Raw genomic sequence first — 20,842 nt, 5'->3', positions numbered from 1 at the left:
GAGGTAATGAAGCAATCACCAAGATATTCAAAACAATAAAGTTAACACACTGATTTTTCAGAAAAAAAAGAATACATATGCTTACATAAAACAAAAAGAATTCACTTTATACAAAAGGAAAAAGAGAGACAACTTTGAAAAATATCTGGATTCTCTAACCTAAGTAGAAGTTTTTGAAAAAAAAATAGAAGACAAATAGGAGAGAGAGAGAGGGAAAGACAGACAGACAGACACCACTGGGCATTTCAAAGACAAAAAATCTGCAAGAGCAAAAACATTCTGAAAGCACTTTTGAAACAAATTTCACTAACAGAGTCGGTAACAGGGAAATTATAGACTCAGTATAAGATTCTACATGGAATAAAATCTAAAAGTGAGCTCCATCAAAATGGAATTGTAATAACAATCAATATCTAGTTAGAAATCTCCCTGCCCATTATGAAGAAAGGTCATGCTACAAAATAAAGCAAGGTAAAGTATATACACTTTAGAATGTTTAGAAAAACAACAGTTTCCAAGCACCACACAAATAACTAAGTAATTAATTAACCAGAGATAATATTCTCTACATTCTTCTATTAGGTTATATTTCAAGTGGTCTTTAAATACAGATTTGAATGAATTAAATTTTATTGCATTATGAATTGGCTGTTGTCATTATACCCAAATGTAAACAATAATGCAAGTTTCCTGTTTGTAAATAAATGTACTTGGGAGCATGTAATCAAAAACTACATGGAAGTCCAAACAATTGTGTACTTATTTGGTTTCCCGTAAATATGCATTTGGCCAAAGAGATTGTGCAAAATAAACAGAGAAAAGTTCCAAACATAACATCTTCTGTTTTGAAAAATCCTTGTTTGTAACTAAAAGGAAGAGGAACACAAATTAAAAGATGATAAGCCACTGGCTTTGGTTGACTTAATGAGACCATGTTCATCTCTTTATGCATGCTTCTGCCAGTGTCCTAAATTTGGGCTCCAAATGATCCAAAAATTCAAGCCCATCTTCATCTTGTCGTTCACTGCAACAGCCCACAGAACCAGCTGACGATCCTTTTCCTTCATAGTTATACGTAAGGACATAGTCTTGAGCGTGCTTGTGACTGTCATCCTGATTACACTGATGCACTTTCTGTCAAGGGGAAAAACACAACACATTTTATTATTATTATTTTAAACACCAAAACGTACTAACATAAAAATAATTGCTTTGATTTACCTTTCATTGTTTAATTTTTAATCAGAGTGTGTCCTCTAATGGATTCCTACATATAAAAAATGCACATGATTGGTCCGTATGATCAAGAATCACACTATCAATTCAGTAATATAGCAAGTTTCTATTTGTCACACACAAGGCAGCAAGTAACTAGTGTTCATTTTAGGTAATCAGACATTTCCCCTTTCAAATATGATGGCGAAAAGTGAAAATGCATGTATTAAACTGAACCCACATGGATATGAGTTCAGATATCCACAGACAGGCACAGTGGTGAAGCACATGGGTATTGTCTTGTACTACACTTCTGGATTCTAAGACATGAGTCATCAGATGTGAAATGTTAGCACAAAGTCTTGAGAGAATAATTTAAATATTGTCACATCTGATTTCATGAAGAAGAATAAAACCCAAACAACATCTGAGGAAAAGTAAATAACTACTCAAATCGGAACCTAACTAAATCAGAATTAAGAAGAAACTACTTCCAATGAGCAGATTCATAATTAAATAAAAACAGAGATAGAAATAAACATAAAATCTTTATCATTATAAAGTTTAAGGGAAATTAAAATAGATTTGTAGAACATCTAGGGAAACTCACTTCTCCAAGTCGGGGCTGAGTGAAACTGTGCCACTCGGAGTAAGTGTATCTGCAGTTGTCCACCTCCACTTGTCCTCCCCTGCAGGAATCCAGCGTGTGATGATGCCCAACCCCCCGGCAGGAGTCCAGGGTCTGGTGTCCTTTCACCATTTCGATGGTCTCCTGCCCTCCGTTTTTGACTCCGGATCCCACGGTGCCACAGATTCCCTGACCAGAAGCACCCACAGCTTGAGTTGTGAAGCCATTTGTGGCATACTGAAATGAAAACAATTTGCGTTGGGGAAATTACAGAAAAGAATAATAATAACAACAACAACACACACACGAAAAAAAAAAAGGACAAAGAAAAATCAACATCATTACTGAAATTTGCCTTGATTTGTTTTGTGTCCTAGAAAGTAGTAAGCTCTCTGGGGACAGAAACTAAGCCTGTTTTGTCAATCCCGAGCACCTGACTATGACAATTGCAATATTAAATTTAGGGTCTTATCATAAAAAACAAGTTGCAGTTGTCAGTGGCACCTGGAAAAATTGGAAAGCTTGATGTATAATTCCTTCTTTAAAAGCTTCTTATAATATTGCACAACTTCAGTTGTTACCTCCTTCCTGCATCTCACACCCCAAAGCATCACTACGGTCTCATATATATTTGCTTTCATAGTTAAATTATGAAATGTTACTTTCATAGGTAAATCCATCCCCTTTTATCTGCCAAGGCAGAAACAGAAATAATAATCAGCCTTTTTGTTCAGCAATTCAGTTCACTTCAACTAAATAACAAGAATAATGTTGCTGTAAGAATCTTAGCTGTAATAATATATTCTTGCAATCCACATAAATGCAAATAATAAACCAAGCAGGGAAGATACCAAGAACATCAAAGCTCTGGCCACTAATGTAATTTAAGTTTTATTTCTTTCAATCCCTCCTTAAATACCTCAGGCTTTTATTTTCCAAATTTTTTTCTGCTCTGATCATTAATTACGCTTTTTATAAGGAATTTACTTGCTCCTCTTTCACATATGGGGCTAGAAAAAAGTCAGAGAAATGTTTGTCACTTGCTAGCACTGCTCTTTTGGACATTCAACCTCAGGCTCTTCTCTAACCCACATTACAGCCAGAAAAAAAATCCATTAAACTTCTTCCCACGATGATCAAAGCTTGTAGCAATTTTATTGCTGTTGCCAGAAAAAAATTTAAAACAATTATCCTGGCGATCTGTGACTAATTAAATGCAACATGTTTACAGCAGAAGCAGCAATTTAAATAGATGCAGAAAACTAGGCCTAACACTGAAACCATGAAACATCTGAAGTAGAAAGTACTAATGACATGCTAAAGGATTTTTACTATAAACTCACACTACATGGCCAAATCAAAATACCATGTGTCCTCAGAGGAATCAGTCATTTTTATCTGTTCCATGAGGGAGATGACATTTTATGGTAAATTACCTGATCTCAAAAGAACTTTGCTCAGAAAAGATCATTCTAGAAAGAATCTACATTATACTCTAATTCATCCTTTGTATTTATTTAAGACAAATGACTTACCACTTTGTCATCTCCAGGAGCTTCGGTGTTCGACACAATGAGGTTCTGCTGGGCTAAATCATCAGGCAGTTCTTTTGGTTGTTTGTTTATCACAGAAGTCCCACAGACTAATGTAAATAGTATACCTGGAGGAAGAAAGAAAGAACTCTACTTAAGTCTATCATAAGATAATGTGAAAGTATGAATTTACAATGATTCATACGCAAAATAAATCATAACTTTCTAGAGCATATAAGTGAGACTGCTTATGTCAAAGCAGTATACAAAAGTTTGCTCTAAATACATGTGGCAAGTGCATGCCACATGCTGTTATGTCTACACTGAAAGTTATGTCTATGTTAATTGAGGAGACACCAGAGCTACACATAAGTGCACTTAAAATATGCACTACAAATATTTATGTGTTAAATAGAAACTAAGCTATATGCAAACGATCAGCTATAGGTGAGAGTGCTGGTTATAAGAATGTGTCTTGGAAGTTACCTTAGAGACTGTTACTGAAATTCAAGAAAGGACTTACAAAATAGCAATGCTATGCCCAACAATATTGCCAGGATGGCCCACGTTCCAAGTTTTACTTCGCCGTTGCCAGTCCTTCCACTTGCGCGAAAGGTGCAGTCATTTTCGGTAATGCAGTTACATATAACAACATTCAGAGAAGTGACTGCAGAGAAGCCGAGTCTATCTGTAACCTGAATTGGTACTACATAGGACCCAAATGGAGGATCGTTCTGATAAGAAAGACTTGCCGCTGTATCTGAGAAAGAAATAAAACCAAACATTATAGAACATCGCTGATTTGTCCTGGGCAAAAATAACTATTTACGAAATAAAACCAAACATTATAGAACATCACTGATTTGTCCTGGGCAAAAAGAACTATTTATCAGACAGTTATCATATTTCCCTACAAATGGATATTCAATGGGATAGCACAACTGCTAGCAGACTGTAAATGTGAATGGTCTGAATAGTTCTAACCTACAGCCATTGCATATTGCATATAAAAGTTGGTCTTGAAATAATATATTTTACCTGTTCAAAAACAAACCCTTTTATCATAACTAAGGGGCATAAGAGGTTGGTTTTTATCATATCAGTAAAATATTCAGTTAAAACAGTCAGTGTATATTTCCTTTTCACTGACTTTATCAGAAAGGAATGATCTGAAATTCTGGGTATCTCCCTTTATTTTTTCTCATATACTGTGCCGAGTAAACACACACACTTGTGATTTATTATCAGAGACAGATCCTAACAACTTAGAACACACCTGACTTTGAACATATTAGTAGGTCATAGGTCACACTGCTGGAACTACATCTCCTGAAGGACACTGGGTCCACCTACACAGATTTTTGTTTTGACCTTTCTTTTTTTTTGTTAGATCAAAGGTAGAAAGAGATCTAGACCACAAGCCCAATTTTGGATTCAGAACCAAAGACATGATACTAAATATGGTTGTCACATGCCAAAGGACAATCCCTCTCTCACTTAAATGCCCAATCTGACATTCTGATTTTTTTTTTTTTTCGGTGCGATGTTTGAGGCTCTCAATGTAAATTGGATGTTTAGGTGAGAAAATTATTAAGATTTTAAGATAAACCATGGTTAACTTGTCAAGTTTATTATACAAGGAATAATAAAAATAATAAGACAAACAAAACCAAAACTCATGATTCACAGTGTGCTATGGTCTATTTCATTCATGATCTCATTTACTTTCTGAAATAATCCCACTTTACACATGAGTAAATTGATACTCAAACAGAATAAACAGTATGTTCAGATTTACAGAACTAATAAATGGTGAGGCCAGCATTTGACCATATGACTTCAAAGTCTTTTCTTGGTGTTTCTTAACTTGTTGTTTCCCTGGTTTGGGATGAACTCACAGACCAGTAACTCTAAAATAATAAAATTTGAGGGCTTGGAGTGTAGCTAAGGGTATGGAACCTTTCCGGCATGTGCAAAGCATTGAGTTCAATACTCTGAACTACAAAACAAAACAAAACCCACAAAGTTTTGGACAAACATACTTCTGCCAAAGTATGGAGATGTGTGTGTGTGTGTGTGTGTGTGTGTGTGTGTGTGTGTGTGTAGATTAATGGATCTATCTATCTATCTATATATGTGTATATGTGTGTATATATATATATATCACTGATAACCATATATATATAAATATATTTTGGGGGCAGGGTACTGTGGATTGAATCCAGGGGTGTTTTACCACTGCTACATCCCAGCCCTTTCTATTTGTTTATTTTTAGATGATATGCTAAGTTGCTGAAGTTCTCACTAAGTTGCCGAGGCTGGTTTCAAACTTGTGATCCTTCTGCCTCAGCCTCCTGAATCATTACAATCACCAGTATGCGACACTGCACCCAGCAAGTAGGGATATATATTTTTAAAATCATCATTTCCTATCAACATTATTTAAAACAATGATGTTATGACACCAAATGAGTAGAAAAGTCAAAAATCTAAGAATAAGGTCAATTCTTCTTAGGAAAGAATACACACAAAATGGAATACTGTTTTAAAGCCATCTTGTAGGTTCACAAGACAGGCTTCAAGCCACAGTCAGTAGCTTACTTATTTTTATGAGTCCTTCTTTTCCTTTCCCCATCCCATTCCACTTTACATTTTTCTCACCTTTCTTTTCTAATTTGTCCTAACAGGAATGTGAGAGTCAGTCACTGAAAAGGTGGGATTTAAAGATGGTCAAGGATATTTTAAAGCAAACTTCACTGAATTTACAGAGGTTCTTGAGTCATAAAAACTGGCAGAGCATGACATTGAAGCCAGAATTAGACAAGCAGATAGGCAAGGGTCAGATCCAGAGAATGGAGGGACTGAACTGTTACTTCCTTCAGAGCTCTCCTCCACCCTTATCAAGATAACCTGCCCCTGCTCCAACCTGTTGCTAAGGTAACCTCTCCCAGGGATCATCCCTCCTACAGGGAGTAGTTAATGAGTCCCCTTCCTGCCCAGATCACTTCACTTTGGCCCCTCCAGTCCATCTACTTCTCACCTAGTCACCTAGTCACCTATGCAGGAAGGAGAGAGATAAGGGGAAGGGAGCAGGAGAACAAAGGAAGCCTAGGACATATAAAAAGGCCAAACGCTCTCACTTCTGTGGATACCAGGATACCACCTATGGCCCTGTTCTCCCTCCCAGAAGAAATCTATGTTACCCCTTTTTAAATAAACCCTCTTTTATATGCTTGCCTTAGCGTGCCTCTCTAATATTATACTTCAACATGTGAGGGAGCAGGACTCGTCCTTGATAACCAGCAGTACCAACATCATGGTCCACAGGAAGGGCAAGCAGGAGATGGGGAATTGCTGATGTAGAGAATGACGGGAAGGTGAAAATGTCACCTTCCCTTTCACCATTCTTGTCACCAAAGACCATTATGGGCTGAAGTCTAAAGGAAAGACTGGGAACCAAGTTGAGGAAGGATCCCAAGAAAAACAACAGACACAAAATGGTCAGGAGTCAACACAGGGGTAGACAGGAGTGATGGCATGGTGGACACTGTCTCGGCACCAGATCCCCATGCAATGAAGGACTGCCATCAGCGTCTTCTGTGAGTATCCCTTTTACTCCAACTCATATCCCTTTGGGCTGCCTCCTCCACCCATGGAGCCATGACAGAGAACGGGGAATCGACATGGAACCAGTGTGAAAGGACCTGAGCTCAGACTCCCCATGGGATCAGCTCAGCTGTTACTGGTCTGCGCTGCACCTCCATTTCTCCTTTTCCCAGTCCTTCCTTTCACAGCTGATTTCAAGCAAATTTCTTAACACATATTCTGCTTGAGTGACTGCCTCAGACTCCACTTCCTAGAGGACGAATATGCAAAAGAGAGGGATTCCCTTATAATGTAGGATATGATTGTCATGTAAAGAATTCATGTGGATGGGTTCTTAGAGTGGGAAATGCAAACTCATGAAACTTTGCCTAAAGAAACTCTGGCATAGAATTACAGGCAGACACTGGAGAGGCCTAGTGCCCGCCCAAACTGAGAACTGCGTTATTCTATTTCATCAAGAAACATCTAGATGACATTGAAAAGAAAAGGGCAACGTTTCGAAACACATACCATTAATTTTCATCAGTCTCCACATTCTCCGTACTTCTGAATCGGAACTCCTAAAACTAAAATCAAATGGTGGGCCATTTATGGGTTCATCAGGATCAACAGCAACAATCTCCGCTGAGGACATAGTAGGTTTGCAGATTACTACTGTCTGCTTAGGTATGTATGGGCCATTATCATTCACATCTTCAAGTATAATCCCCAGTGTCCCTGTACAAGTTCTCCCATCTAGGAAAATCAAAGTAAAAATACATTTTTAATGTTTGAAGTTTTTGCCAAGAAATAATAATACACTGAAAATTTTTAAATACTTGTTGAGTACCTATAATGTATAAGTTACTGTCACAAGCACAGCCACAAGCTAAATCCTCAGGGAACGTTAAAAGAATATTATGGCCAGGTGTAGTATCACAGGAGGCCTTTAATCCCAGCAGCTTGGGAGGCTGAGGCAGGAGGATCACAAGTTCAAAGCAAGCCTCAGCAATTTAGCTTAAGCCCTAAGCAACTTAGCAAGACACTGTCTCTAACTAAAAATATAAAATGGGCTAGGGATCTGGCTCAGTGGTTGAGCCCCCTTAAGTTCAATGCCCAGTACTCAAAAAAAAAAAAAAAAGGAAGAATAAGAATAAGAATACTATATTCAAGTGGATTGCAGAGAATAACTACTATATTAGGTACGTTCACCCAATTCAAGAATTCACTACAATAAATATAGAAATCTTTATAGAGGTGAGTTTTGATTGGTTTTTAAGAGGAGAAAGGAAAAGAGTATGAACAATAGTACTTCTGGGATGTTTGAAAGCATGGGAAAATTCAAGGAGGTTGCAAAGCATGTTGAACACATCCCTGACCTAGAGAAAATAAAGGAAGAAGCAGAGAGCAGGGAGCAGGAAATTGAGAGTGGAGAAAAGGGCTGGGGATCTTTGAAAACCATACTAGAGAGTGTAGATTTCAATATCCATTTTTACAAGAAGCGCTTAAGGTTTTCCAAGAAAAGTTAATGACAGAAGATAAATATTTTGGAAAATAAAACAAAAATAGTATATGAAAATGCTCTAAGAATGGAAAATCATTTGCAAACTGAAATAATCACCATGGGTGTAGTTTAAGTAATTAATCTATATATTTGGCAAAAACTTACTGAGTAAGTACTCTGTACAAGGCACTACACCGACAAATCTGGAAGAGTCAAAGACAAAGCAGACAGAAATAAATCTGGGACACAAATTAGTAATGACGTTATTAGGTATGAAGTTGAAGAGCATGGGTCAGGAGTCCTGTCTCTCAATCAGTTATTCCTTCTAATTATTAAAGATGCCTTGAACACTGAGACGAAGAAGAGGAAGAAGAAAACCTGAGGCTCTGTCTCATAGGGAGCTATCAACATAGGAAAGCCAGAGGACCAGGCAGATCCCGGAAGTCATAACCAGCGACTGGACCTGCAGTAGTTCCAGTGCCATTATGGGCCAGGAATACTTGGGACTCCAGATTCAAAACTGGTCCTGAACCATGGGCCAGAAAAAAAGCAGGTACAAGCAACTACAAGACTGCTAGCCGAGATGGGGTACAGTAGAAGAGGAAAGAAAAAAAATAGAAGCAGAAAGCAAACCAAATACCTCCCATTTAATATGAGCCTGCCAATTAAAATTCCCAAAGGAGCAATGTTAAAATCCAACAAAATCACTGTTAGATTAATTCTATGTAAGACTTCTTTGAAGCAGGTATAGTTAGAATCTTCCAAGATTTAAAGAAAATGCATTAATTATTTAAAAAGGAAATTACAGCTCAAATTCCAGTAGAAATAAAATAGCAATATTCATCTAATGGGAATTCTAGAAAAAAAAGAATAGCAGAAGAACAATATTTAAGGAGACTAGTCACTGAGTATATTTCAGAATTCATTCAGAGAGAATTGGAATACCTAAATCATCTTCCAAAATCATGGCTGAATCCTAATTTTGCAAGTGAGAGCATAATAACGTATTTATTATAGTTAGCATATTTATCTTACAAAAGATCAAAGTTCAAATGTATGTATGGTAAAAGTGTATTTTGTGCACTAAATGAGTCTTACATATAATCACTCTACTCATATTCCTCTCAACTTTATAGGAGGCACAGAACATAATTTTACATTTTATATGATTTTACGGATTCATAGTGTTGTCTAATTTTATAACTATATCATTTACTGTGAGGATGATTTATCTTTGTATAATGTGTTTAATCACAATTCTAGCCCCTCAGTATACTGTTAAATTCCTGTAAAAGTTATAATTGCTTTCCAGAAGTGTGCCATGTGGCAATAAGTATGTTCTCCCTGTAATAAACTTTCCCAATAAAATGAAGATTTTAAGAGAAATGAGTAGATAAACTGAAGCTAGTTTTACCAAAGTCATTTTCTCAATTTTTCCTAATTAATATTAATATGTTACAGTTTCAAGTATGTCTGTGACTAAATTGCTTTATAATTACATTTAACCCTGGAAATGCTATTAGAAAGCAGACATGAGTTAATAAATTATAGCAAATCTCTCAATTACTTTATATGTCATTTTGGGAAAAAATTAAAAGTGTCTAGAGTCACTTTTGAAAATGGAAGTATATTGCCAAAGATGTATGTAGCAGGCTTAAAAACACATTTCTTACTTTGATCTGACGCAAGGACGGTAACGTTATATACACCACTTGGGATGGCCTCTGCCTCTCTGTCAAGGCTTCGGAAAACTGTGATTATTCCTGAATCTTCATTAATGGTGACCCACCCTTTTGGATCACTTATTTTCCTATACCTATTTAACAACAATGAATTAAAGGCATAAAAAGTATTATAAGTGAAATGACAATAAGTAAATTATAATTCTTTAGAACACAATAAATTTGGAGTGAACAATAGAACAATGATAAATACCTTATTCCAGTGCTACTTTTTGTATCTGGGTCATATGCTTTGTATCCACTGCTTCTTGTCCCTGCTGGTGCATTTTCTTTGATTCGAACAGTCTGGACTAGAGGGCTGCACTCAGGGCCCTCGTCCTGATTTTTCACATTAACAGTAACCGTTGCTGTACTCATGGCAGATCTTGAGCTAGTCTCTCTAGAATACGGAGCTTCATTAACTACTCCAATTTGTAGGGTCACCTGTTGTGTTTCTTCATAATTCAGTGGCTGGCAATTGAAATGTGTTGAAAATCAGATCAAGATATTTAAGAGTTGGCAATGTTGACAAGTACCAATCACTTGTTAAATTTGGAAATACGTAAGTACTATGTTGGAAACAGTCATGAGAATATGAAACATATATCTAAAATCATGGTGGTGGTAAAGAGAGGGGAATTCTTCAACTCATTCAGATTTGAGTGCAATTGACACAAACTAAACAAAAAACTCTTCCTCAACTACAAATTTAACACAGGCAGTATAAAAGGCCTTGGAAATGATTTCAGGAAGAATTTACTAAAATCGATGTTAACAAATAAGAATCCTCCTTTAGTGGTTTCATATCATAACCAATGTTCATTTACTATACCATTCCCTTTTTGAGGACAGGTTGTCTTACACTCTTGAGATGAATAAAAATTACTTGGACTTGGTTTGTGTAGAAAAACTGAGCCAAACTTCGTAAAATGTATTTAGGAGGGGAGACACAGATATAGAAAGTTTAAGTACATGACCCTTTCTTTTTCTATCTTTCTGCCCTCCACCCCCTTTCTTAAAAACTGGAAGTACCAAGTTTGATAGAAGATTTTATTGTATTTGACCTGATTTGTACTTGTAATGAAAATGAATAAAAAAAAATTTTTTTCAGGTTTTAGACTTCACAAAAATACATTTTCTTAGGATTAGGGCAAGGGGTGGGTAAAACAGAGACAGGATTCAAAAATAATTTTTTTTGCCGTTTTGAAAAATAGAAATTAACTCACAAAGCACAGCTAATTTTCATCACTGCAAGGAAAAAAATTGCCCTTTTTGGTCCATACTAATTGAGAATAAGTACAAACAGAAAGTTCTATAGATCCACAAGAGAATCGTGTTCTAGTTATTAAAAATACAGCAGAAATGTGTATGACTTTGCCCAAGGTCAAAATAGCTCAGTTTGTTTTATGTGCTATCTCTGGCTCCTGAATTAGCACTGAGTTCTCTTCAGATATAAAAAATGATATTAGAAAGAAGTCTTAGAATGGTTTGAATGGTTTAGGATTCCCATACTGAAACTGGAAGTTATGAATATATTGTATGCTGGATATATATGAACAAACCTACAGATAGCTTCTCTATGGGTCTGACTAGGAGTAACTCATTTAGAAAGTTTACTAAGTGGTGATTTCTTAACCCAGCTACAAGAAAGAATAGTCTAGAAAAGCTTGACTCTGTTCAATTAGCCTCAAAGCTATGCTAGCTTTTGAATTGTTGAGAGATATTGGTGACAAGATGGATACTATATCAAATTAATTGAATACATATAAATGGTCTTTTTAAGCCATGACTTTATAAAGATCACCACAACTGAATATATGTGTGTGTGTGTATGTGTGTGTGTGTGTGTAGGCATTTACATTTACCTCTGTATGTATGTTATTCCTGCATCTACATAATTTCTTTGTTCCTATTAAGCCCCAATATGCTGTTCCATAATATTATAAATTACAAACAACTGATTTACTAATTTATTATTACCTTAACTACACACAGAACTCCTTCATTGGTTTTGGGATCCGTTGCAATTCTAAAATTTCCATTTTCATTGCCCTTTAAAATGGTATAATTAGCTCTCCAATTAGGAGTATTAATTAAATCCTTATCCTCAACTGTAACACGCAAGATTTCCACATCAATTGTATTTTCTTCCACTGATGCCACATACTAAAAATAATAAAAAGAAACAAAATATTTCATTAGTTAGCCCTCAGAAAAATAAACCACCATATGAAGAAAGCTATGTTCTTCCAATTTCTTGAGAGTGTTTTTGGAGGTTCTACCAGGAAGCACAGCAACTCCTATACCCTTGACCCAAGACTGGTCCTCCTCTATCTCCTCTATCAGGAAAGGTCACCCCCTTCAACTAAGTGCACAGCAACTTCAGGAGGGATGCACGTGGTCAGGGAGGAAGGCCACATCTGCCTAGGCAGTCAGATCAGTCAATCAGTGGGTGACAGACATCATAGCCAGATCACCTTCACATCCTGTTCTTCCAATTTCTAAAGAATTATGTTGACAACACCAAACTAGTATGTCATTGTGGTACTTCATTTGAAATCATGAGGCACAGATGGAGATGTGCATATTTAACAGCACTGTTACATATTTGTCTTATATAAATACCATATACTTACAGAAGTACGGGTAAATGTTGGCAAGTTGTCATTCACATCTCCAATATTAATGATACAAGTTGCAGTTGTGTGCAAGCCAAAATATTGACCATCCATGTCTTGTACTTTTATTTTCAACTGGTATTTATCAATTAACTGAAAACAAAGAAAGAACTTAATTACTGGGTGAAAACAGCAACCTTATAAATGAAATCTTTGTTTATACTCTAAAAAAAAATTTTCCATTCGTTAATAACCTGAGGTACATTTAAATCTAATGGTACACATGTAATTAAGAAAAACTTGAAGGAACTTCAGTTTGTGTAGTGGGGAGGGAGGGATGGGGCTGTGGGAATGGGGAATGGTAGAATGAGACAGACATTATTACCCTATATACATATATGATTACACTACTGGAGTGATGTTGCACCATGTACAGCCAGAGGAATGAGAAATTGTGTATAATATGTCAAAAATGCATTCTACTGTCAAATATAACTAATTAGAACAAATTAAAAAAGGAATCTTCTTCACTCTAGTAATTTTCAATTTGTGAAAATTGAGTAATCTCATGTACTTTAATAGGAAATAAATTGATCTTATCATTCTGCAGTAGAAAAAAAGAAGGTCTATAGTTATAAGTACATTTAAAATTGTTTGGCAATTAATCAAAATCTTGCTCTTCTATCCAAGTAGATTCTTACATTAAAAATATATAGAGCAGTGACTTTTACAATAGTTCCGAAATAAACAAAATGAAATGTCCTCTTGAGAGAAAAGATAAGATTTTAGGGATTTACTTTACATTTTTTAAAAAAGATCATTCAATGAGTAAGAAGGTAAAGGTCTGGGGCAATGTAACATGGAACACAGAATACAGCTTTTAGGGTTTTTCATCAGATGTTACAAAAGGCTCATTTATTTCCTTAAAATATGTGCTTCTCCTCGTAATGGTTCCATTTATCATGAGTAACTGAGATACAGAAGGAATAAAACAGCAAGATTATAATAGCTTCTGGACTGGACTGGACTTTAGGAGACTTGGGTTCCGTTCTCAACCCCAAAACACAACATGTGCAATCTTGGGCAGTGGGATATATGTCTTTGCCTAGTTTTCTACCATAAATTGATTGTAATGATTATTTTCCTACCTAATGTATATCTTTTTCCAAGACAAAGTAATTTGTGAAAATCTATCCACCTAAAATGTTCACCCTTCTTTTACAAAGCCACCTTCTTCCCATAATTTGACACATGTAATTTTCTTGATTTACTCCTCCCTCATAAACTATGTGTAGACTTAAAAAAATAAAGGCCTATTTCGAATGAAACGTTTATAAGCCTTGTGCTACTATGCTTTCAACAGGAATTATATATTTTCTTTGCAGTGAACTTAGAAATGTTGGAAATAATCAATTGGCTGATAAAGAAATGAAGTTTTAGCCAGGTGGGGTGGCACATGCCTGTAACCTAGCAACTCAGGAGATAAAGGCAGGAGGATTTGAATTTAAGGTCCACCTCAGCAACTTGGTGAGACCTTACCTCAAAATAAAAAAGAAAAAAAGGGCTGAGGGTGTAGCTCAGTAACAAAGCACCCTGGGTTCAATCACCAGTGCCAGAAAGAAAGAAAGAAAGAAAGAAAGAAAGAAAGAAAGAAAGAAAGAAAGAAAGAAAGAAAGAAAGAAAGAAAGAAAGAAAGATGAAGTTTGGTTATCCTAAATACTCGTGATATATTCAGATGGCAGGGAAATTCTGGTGCATTAAAGTTATAGACAACAGATGAAACTGGAATCCTGAAGTCAAAAAGTCATTATAGAGCACTACTGGGTAAACTCAGTGGTAAAAAATGCTTTCAAATGATTCTACAAGAAGCATCTATTTAAGGTAAAGTACTTGTGTGATTGTTTGACTTACAAGCTGAACCAGCCATTGTGATTTTTAAAAATTGTTTTGGGATTTTTTTTTCCCCACAGAATATTATTTTTTCATGTAGTTATTTAGAATATTTGGAAGGTACTTTGTCAAATCACTTAACAAATAATTATTTTTTGTAAAGGATAAATTAGAGTTTTCAAGCAAAAGTAAGAACCTGGGAAAACTTCTATCAACCATTGAGATAATAATGGAAATCAAGAAGTTATTTCTTTAATATTGTTTAATGAAATACATGAACATTTGGAATATCTATATAATTCTGAACCAATGTTTTCCAAATGACTAATGATAGTAAATATTATACAACAGTGAAGTATCCACTCATAGTACGAGACAGATTAATGGACTTTATTGGAACAAAGTAAAAAAGTTCATTGATGAGACTTCAAAGTCTGCATTGCCAAAAATGTTTAGGTAAGAACCATTTATTAAGTTTTGATTTAATACTACAGAACAGACACAATTATCTTCAACTACTATTGAAATCTCCTATTTTCTCACGTCATATAACGTCAAATGTTCTTTGTACACTTCTGCTACAACTACCTATTTATTATGACAGAAAGCAGGAGATTGAGAATCCACTTGTCTTATATTAAGCCAAATAGTAAAGATATTTATTGTTTTGGAAAATTTACTTATTTTTATGCAAATTTTGCCTGTGTTAATATGTAGTACTTTTGTTGTTATTTTAAGTAAGTTAACACATATTTTAAACTATCCTTGGCTTTTAATATTAGTGGATTAAAAAGCAATAAATACAACCCACATAAATATAAGGTCTTCAGGATCTTCAACAATACTTAAGAATGTAAAGGGGCCATAGACCAAAAATTTGAAGATTACTGCTCTCATTCACAAGGGGATAAGGAAATAGAGAGGAAATGAATCTATAGGAAGCTTCAAGAATCAAAAAAATACCAGATAATCACATATTACTATGTTTTGAGATTAAGGAATATAAATTAGCACACAAGACAAATTACTATAAAAATTCAGAAGCATAATGTGGTGGAGAAGTAATAGTTGAATAAGTAAATGTATAATTAAAGGAGGGTAGTTACAGTGGAAACAGACAATATGAAAGTAAAATAGTCAACATACTTTGGAAAGTGATTTGATTGAGAGGGTACAAGTAAAAATCAAATAGAACTTTGAAAATATGACTCCCAGGTAACAATAGAAAATTATGAATAGGTGATTCATTAATATTATTTTATCTAAAAAATATGGGAAAGCGAGGATGTTTAGAAGATGAGTTAAATTTTAGATACATCAAAGAACATGTGAAACATCAAAATAAGGATTTCTAGCAGTCAATTGGACATGGCAACCTAAAGTTAGAGAAATGAAGTTTTCTTTTTCCATCTATGTAAGAAGAAGAACATTGATTAGACCCCTGAAGAGGGCATGAGATAAGAGGAATATCTCTCTCATAGATAACAAATTTCTGCATGTTACCAAACGGTTCACTTTTAATATTTGACACTCCCTATTATGTTTAATGCTGTAAGTATTTTTTTTATTTGAAATTTTGGTTCATGAAACATTAAATTCATAGGATTAAAAATTAAGATTAAAAATTAGCACTCTGGAAGATTAAAACTTACTTTAAATAACAATTTTCCTAAAAGTGGAGGGATAGATCAATGATAGAGCTCTTTCCTGGCTGCATGAGGCCCTGGCTTCAATTCTAATAATAATAATAATAATAATAATAATAACAACAATAACAATAATAATAACAACAATATTTTTTCTAATTTTTTTTTCACATCATACTTTTAAAAAACACATTTAGGGCTGGGGTTGTGGCTCAGTGGCAGAGCATTCACCTCACACATGTGAGGCACTGGGTTCGATCCTCAGCACCATTAAAAATAAATAGAAAAAATAAAATGTATAAAAAAAGAGAATATATCTTTAAAAAAAACCACACACTTAGAGATGGTATACAGAGATAACCAGATACAGGTAGAATGTCCTTTTCTGAAATAGTTGGGATGAGAAGTGTTTTGTTTTTCAGATTTTTTTAGATTTTTGGAATATCTGCATACACAGGATTTGATAACTTGGTGATAGGACCCACATTAACCCAAAATTCATTTGTATTTCATTTTTACATAGCTTGTGCCTGTGGGTTTTTTTTTTTTTTTTGGTTGTTGTTGTTTGTTTGCTTTGTTGTTGTTGTTGTTGAGTTTGTATATTTGAGGGCACTGGGGATTGACCCCAGGGGCATCTACCACAGAGCTACCTCTCCAATCCTTTTTTATTATTATTTTATTTTTAGACAAAGTCTCATAAGTTGCTGAGCCTGACCTCCAAATTTGAAAGCCTCCTGCCACAGCCTCCCAAATCTCTGGGATTGCGGGTGTGTGCCACTATAACCTGCTTACTCTGCACATATTACTATGCCTCTGTTTTGATGGTGATCTATCCCATGAGATCAGGTATAGAATTTTCCACTCGTGATCTCTTTTCGTTTCTCAAAACAGTGTGAATATTTCAGATGTCAGATCTTCAGATTAGGGAAAATTAACCTGTACTATGAAATAGCCACATTACAATCAAGTAGTACTTGTTAATAATTCTGTTACCTCTCTGTCAAGCTGAGATGACAATGTGGTGATCACCCCTGTAGATGGATGCATAGAGAAGAGTGTGGGTGAGGACGGGAGCTGCTCCAGGATGGAGTACCTCAGGCGTGTGTGCATTGTGTCGGGCTCATCTTTGTCAGTTGCAGACACCTGTCCCACGATGGAACCTAATTGTGAATAAAACAACCTATTTAATTGTCAAAGCTTTCATATAATCAAATTCTTACTGACTTCACTCTTCACATAACTAAAAAAAAAATTGTTTTCTCTGATATGCAAATGCTAATTCACAATAAGAGGGGGTGGCTAGGGAAAAATAGAGGTACTTTGGATTAGGCAGATGGGAGTGAAAGGGGGGAGGGGGTATGGAAGTAGAAAAGATTATAGAATTAATTGGACATTATTACCCTATGTACATATATGATTGCATGGTCAGTGTGATTCTACAACATGTACAACCAGAAGAATGAGAAGTTATACTCCATTTATGTATGTATATCTAAATGCACTCTATTGTCATGTGTAACTAATTAGGACAAATTTTTAAAAAAACAGCATTGCTACATTGTAGTTTGGTAATTAAATCTATTTAATTGTACTTCACGTATGAATTTATAAGTGTTGATATAACACCTTATGATCTTTGCATTTCTAAACTAAAATATTCTAATTATGCCCTAGCCTTTTTTTATTTGCAAGCTTATATTCAACCACATGAGCCAGTTTTCTTTGAAAATTGATGGTGCAGTTGGGTCTTTCTAAAGAAAAGCTCATTCTGATTTCCAGATAAAATGGACTGTTTTTGCAAGATTGAGAAAACGTTTGTATTATTCTCAATGACTTTCATAACCACCCCCAGAATATCATCACTCACTTAACCATTATAGAACACCAGTAGACACCTTTAGGACTATGTCCAATTACTCAATGACTCATTTTTTGGAGTATGCTCTCTTACAAGCATTTATTTGCCCTACTATAAAAAAAAAGGCAAAAAAACTTTTATTAACTCCTGTTTCTGAGGCACTGTGATTTCCATTCCATTTATGTTATGCTTCATTTAATCTTCACAGTAATCTGGCATACTGAAACCCCATTTTACAGATCAGGAAATTAAGGCTTGTCAAAACTAGGAAGCTTGAGCAAGGACAACTAATGAAAGGTAAAGTAAAATTCCACTCAGTGTTCCAACCACCACTATATACTGCTTTCTAGTGGCCATAGTGAAACTCAGTTCATGAGCTGAAATGCATTAAAATTGTCTTCTATCATCAAAGTGGATACTCACCAACTTTGCAGCTTTCAAGAATCATAAAAGTGTATGTTGTTTCTGTAAAAATCGGGGCATTATCATTTTCATCCTCTACTTTGATTATCAGAGGCAATGGATATTCTGGTGTATAACCATCTGGAGTTGTTGCAAAGGCAGTTAGCTGTGAATTGAGTGAAAATAATACATTTTGTGTGTATAGTGCTGGAGATCATATGCATTGCATATGCTAAATGCATGCTTTACCACTGAGCTATACCCTCAGTTCCCCAAATTATTCTCTAAAATAAAGTATGGCTTCAACTTGCTTGGACTTTAATTTGGAGATTGTTCAGAACTGCAATGTTTGTCTCACCACTTGTTACTGATTTTGAATGTGGACATAACTTTAAGGCCAAAAGAGGTTGCTAATTCCTTGGTGAAGTTGAGCACTTGATGCTTAAATTTATCTAATATAGAAACATAGATCATTTTAATTTCCTCACCATTGCTATATGTTGTTCATAAGTATAACTTTCTTGTTATTATTTTCAAAAAAGGCTTGAGGATTTTGTTTTGTTTGAAAGTTTTGGGTGCAAGGATTTTAATACAACTTTCTGGGTCTTTCTTAACTTAGATCATCAGGACTATAAATTCTCTAGGTGGATTTAACTATATATTATCTTATTTTCTACTAATTAAAACCCTATGCATATCAATGTTTATACTTAGATTAGTATTTTCCTAATCATTTTTTAATTTGAAAAGCAAGATTCAGAAACAGAACACATGAATGGCTATAAATTATGTATGGAACATATTCCATTCTTGTGATTCCATAATATGAATTTCAATTCTAATTTTTTTTCATAATAGATATCATAGACATAGAGCATCACAAATACTTAGAAGGTCATATCATAGAAATCTTAAACCTAAACACTTAATCCAAAATTTATCTATCTGGTGGGTTAATTTGATTTTCTGATGAATATTAATTCATCTAAAATAGATGTAAAATAATAAAAACTGAGTTAAGCAAGAGGACCAGGTCCTGTTGGGAAATAAAACAAGCATGAGGTCAAGTTCTCACACGTGAACTCACATTGCACCACAGGAAAGAGATACAGAGACTGGAGAAGACTGAATGAAGGACATTAAGCACAGGCCACACTCCTTACTTGATCCCATGGATCCTATTGCAATGGTTCTCAGGTATATGTCACTTCTGAGCCTCATTTACCTCCCATGTTACCTCTGTACTATAAAGAGGTTCACGAATCTTTTCTACCAACTCAAGACCTGTTCTCAAAATGATACTTATTTTTTTTCTTTTGAAAGAAAAACAACAAAAATCAAAAACAAAGAGTAAAACCATAATCCTGGGAACAATCTTATAGGATTGTCATGAAAATTCTTATGTTTCAAGTCACTGCTGTGCTATCAGATAAAGCCAGAGTATTAATGACAAATTCACAAAATAGAAAAGGGTAAATGAATTAGAGATGTGAGAAACAATGGCCAAGCTTAATAACCATTAATATAACACACAAACTTTAAGTTTTACCTCAAAAGATTCATATTGCTCACGATCTACCCGTTGAGTACAATACAGGTTTCCAGTATCCCTCTCCACATAAAATAAATTTAGAGGTTCTTGGTCAACTCCAGGCCCTTTAATGGAATAGTATATGGTGTAGTTTTGGGCTACGTCAGATTGGACCTAGAGAGTAGATATAATTATGAGACAAGTTTTTATTTCAGCACAACTTTTACCTGCATATTTGTACAATCACATTCTCAATTTTATCACAATAAATATTACCCTCTTTAATTTATGATTATACATATAAAAGCCTCATGATTGAGAAGTTTTAAGAAAAAGCCAAGAGCAAAATGATGTAGTAGAATCTTGGTTTCCAAGAATAACTAATAAATATATTAATGCTAAATGGTATGTATGTGAATCAATATTTAAAAGTTTTTCCTGTATTAGAAAACAAAATATTCTGAGCATGAAAAATTACTTGGCTATTTTAAAAAGAAAAATTTATTTTTTTATAAGTGACAAAATAAGAAAGTGGGTTTAAAGTATACTACTTCCTTGCTGAGTTTTAGTATTTGTTATAATAAGGAAGATAATAAGAGCTAAGTGAAAAAAAATATGTGAAGGAGAATAAAAATGGTATAATATCCAGGCAAGGGTAATATTTGGTCCTTGATTCATAAAAAATTTCTTCCAAGCTGTTTTCATTTTCTCT

General features: G+C 34.8%; 1 protein-coding gene across 1 annotated transcript in view; it reads right to left on the bottom strand.

The window, feature by feature from the left end:
- Positions 1-223: 223 nt before the first annotated feature.
- Positions 224-20,842, bottom strand: part of Dsc2 (desmocollin 2) — a 32,388-nt gene continuing 11,769 nt past the window's right edge. The window contains exons 5-16 of the mRNA XM_026400747.2: positions 20,149-20,304; positions 18,621-18,765; positions 17,333-17,499; positions 12,822-12,956; positions 12,166-12,351; positions 10,400-10,656; positions 10,138-10,280; positions 7,492-7,716; positions 3,899-4,135; positions 3,379-3,503; positions 1,826-2,080; positions 224-1,134 (exon numbers count right to left, since the gene is read on the bottom strand). Coding sequence (XP_026256532.2) covers positions 937-1,134; positions 1,826-2,080; positions 3,379-3,503; positions 3,899-4,135; positions 7,492-7,716; positions 10,138-10,280; positions 10,400-10,656; positions 12,166-12,351; positions 12,822-12,956; positions 17,333-17,499; positions 18,621-18,765; positions 20,149-20,304 — 2,229 coding nt within the window. The 3' untranslated portion in view covers positions 224-936. The remainder of the gene's footprint in view (positions 1,135-1,825; positions 2,081-3,378; positions 3,504-3,898; positions 4,136-7,491; positions 7,717-10,137; positions 10,281-10,399; positions 10,657-12,165; positions 12,352-12,821; positions 12,957-17,332; positions 17,500-18,620; positions 18,766-20,148; positions 20,305-20,842) is intronic.

The sequence above is a fragment of the Urocitellus parryii genome, chromosome 13 (assembly GCF_045843805.1).
Source record: "Urocitellus parryii isolate mUroPar1 chromosome 13, mUroPar1.hap1, whole genome shotgun sequence".
Classification (NCBI taxonomy): Eukaryota; Metazoa; Chordata; class Mammalia; order Rodentia; family Sciuridae; genus Urocitellus; species Urocitellus parryii.
This window is presented reverse-complemented; position numbering and strand designations above follow the sequence as displayed.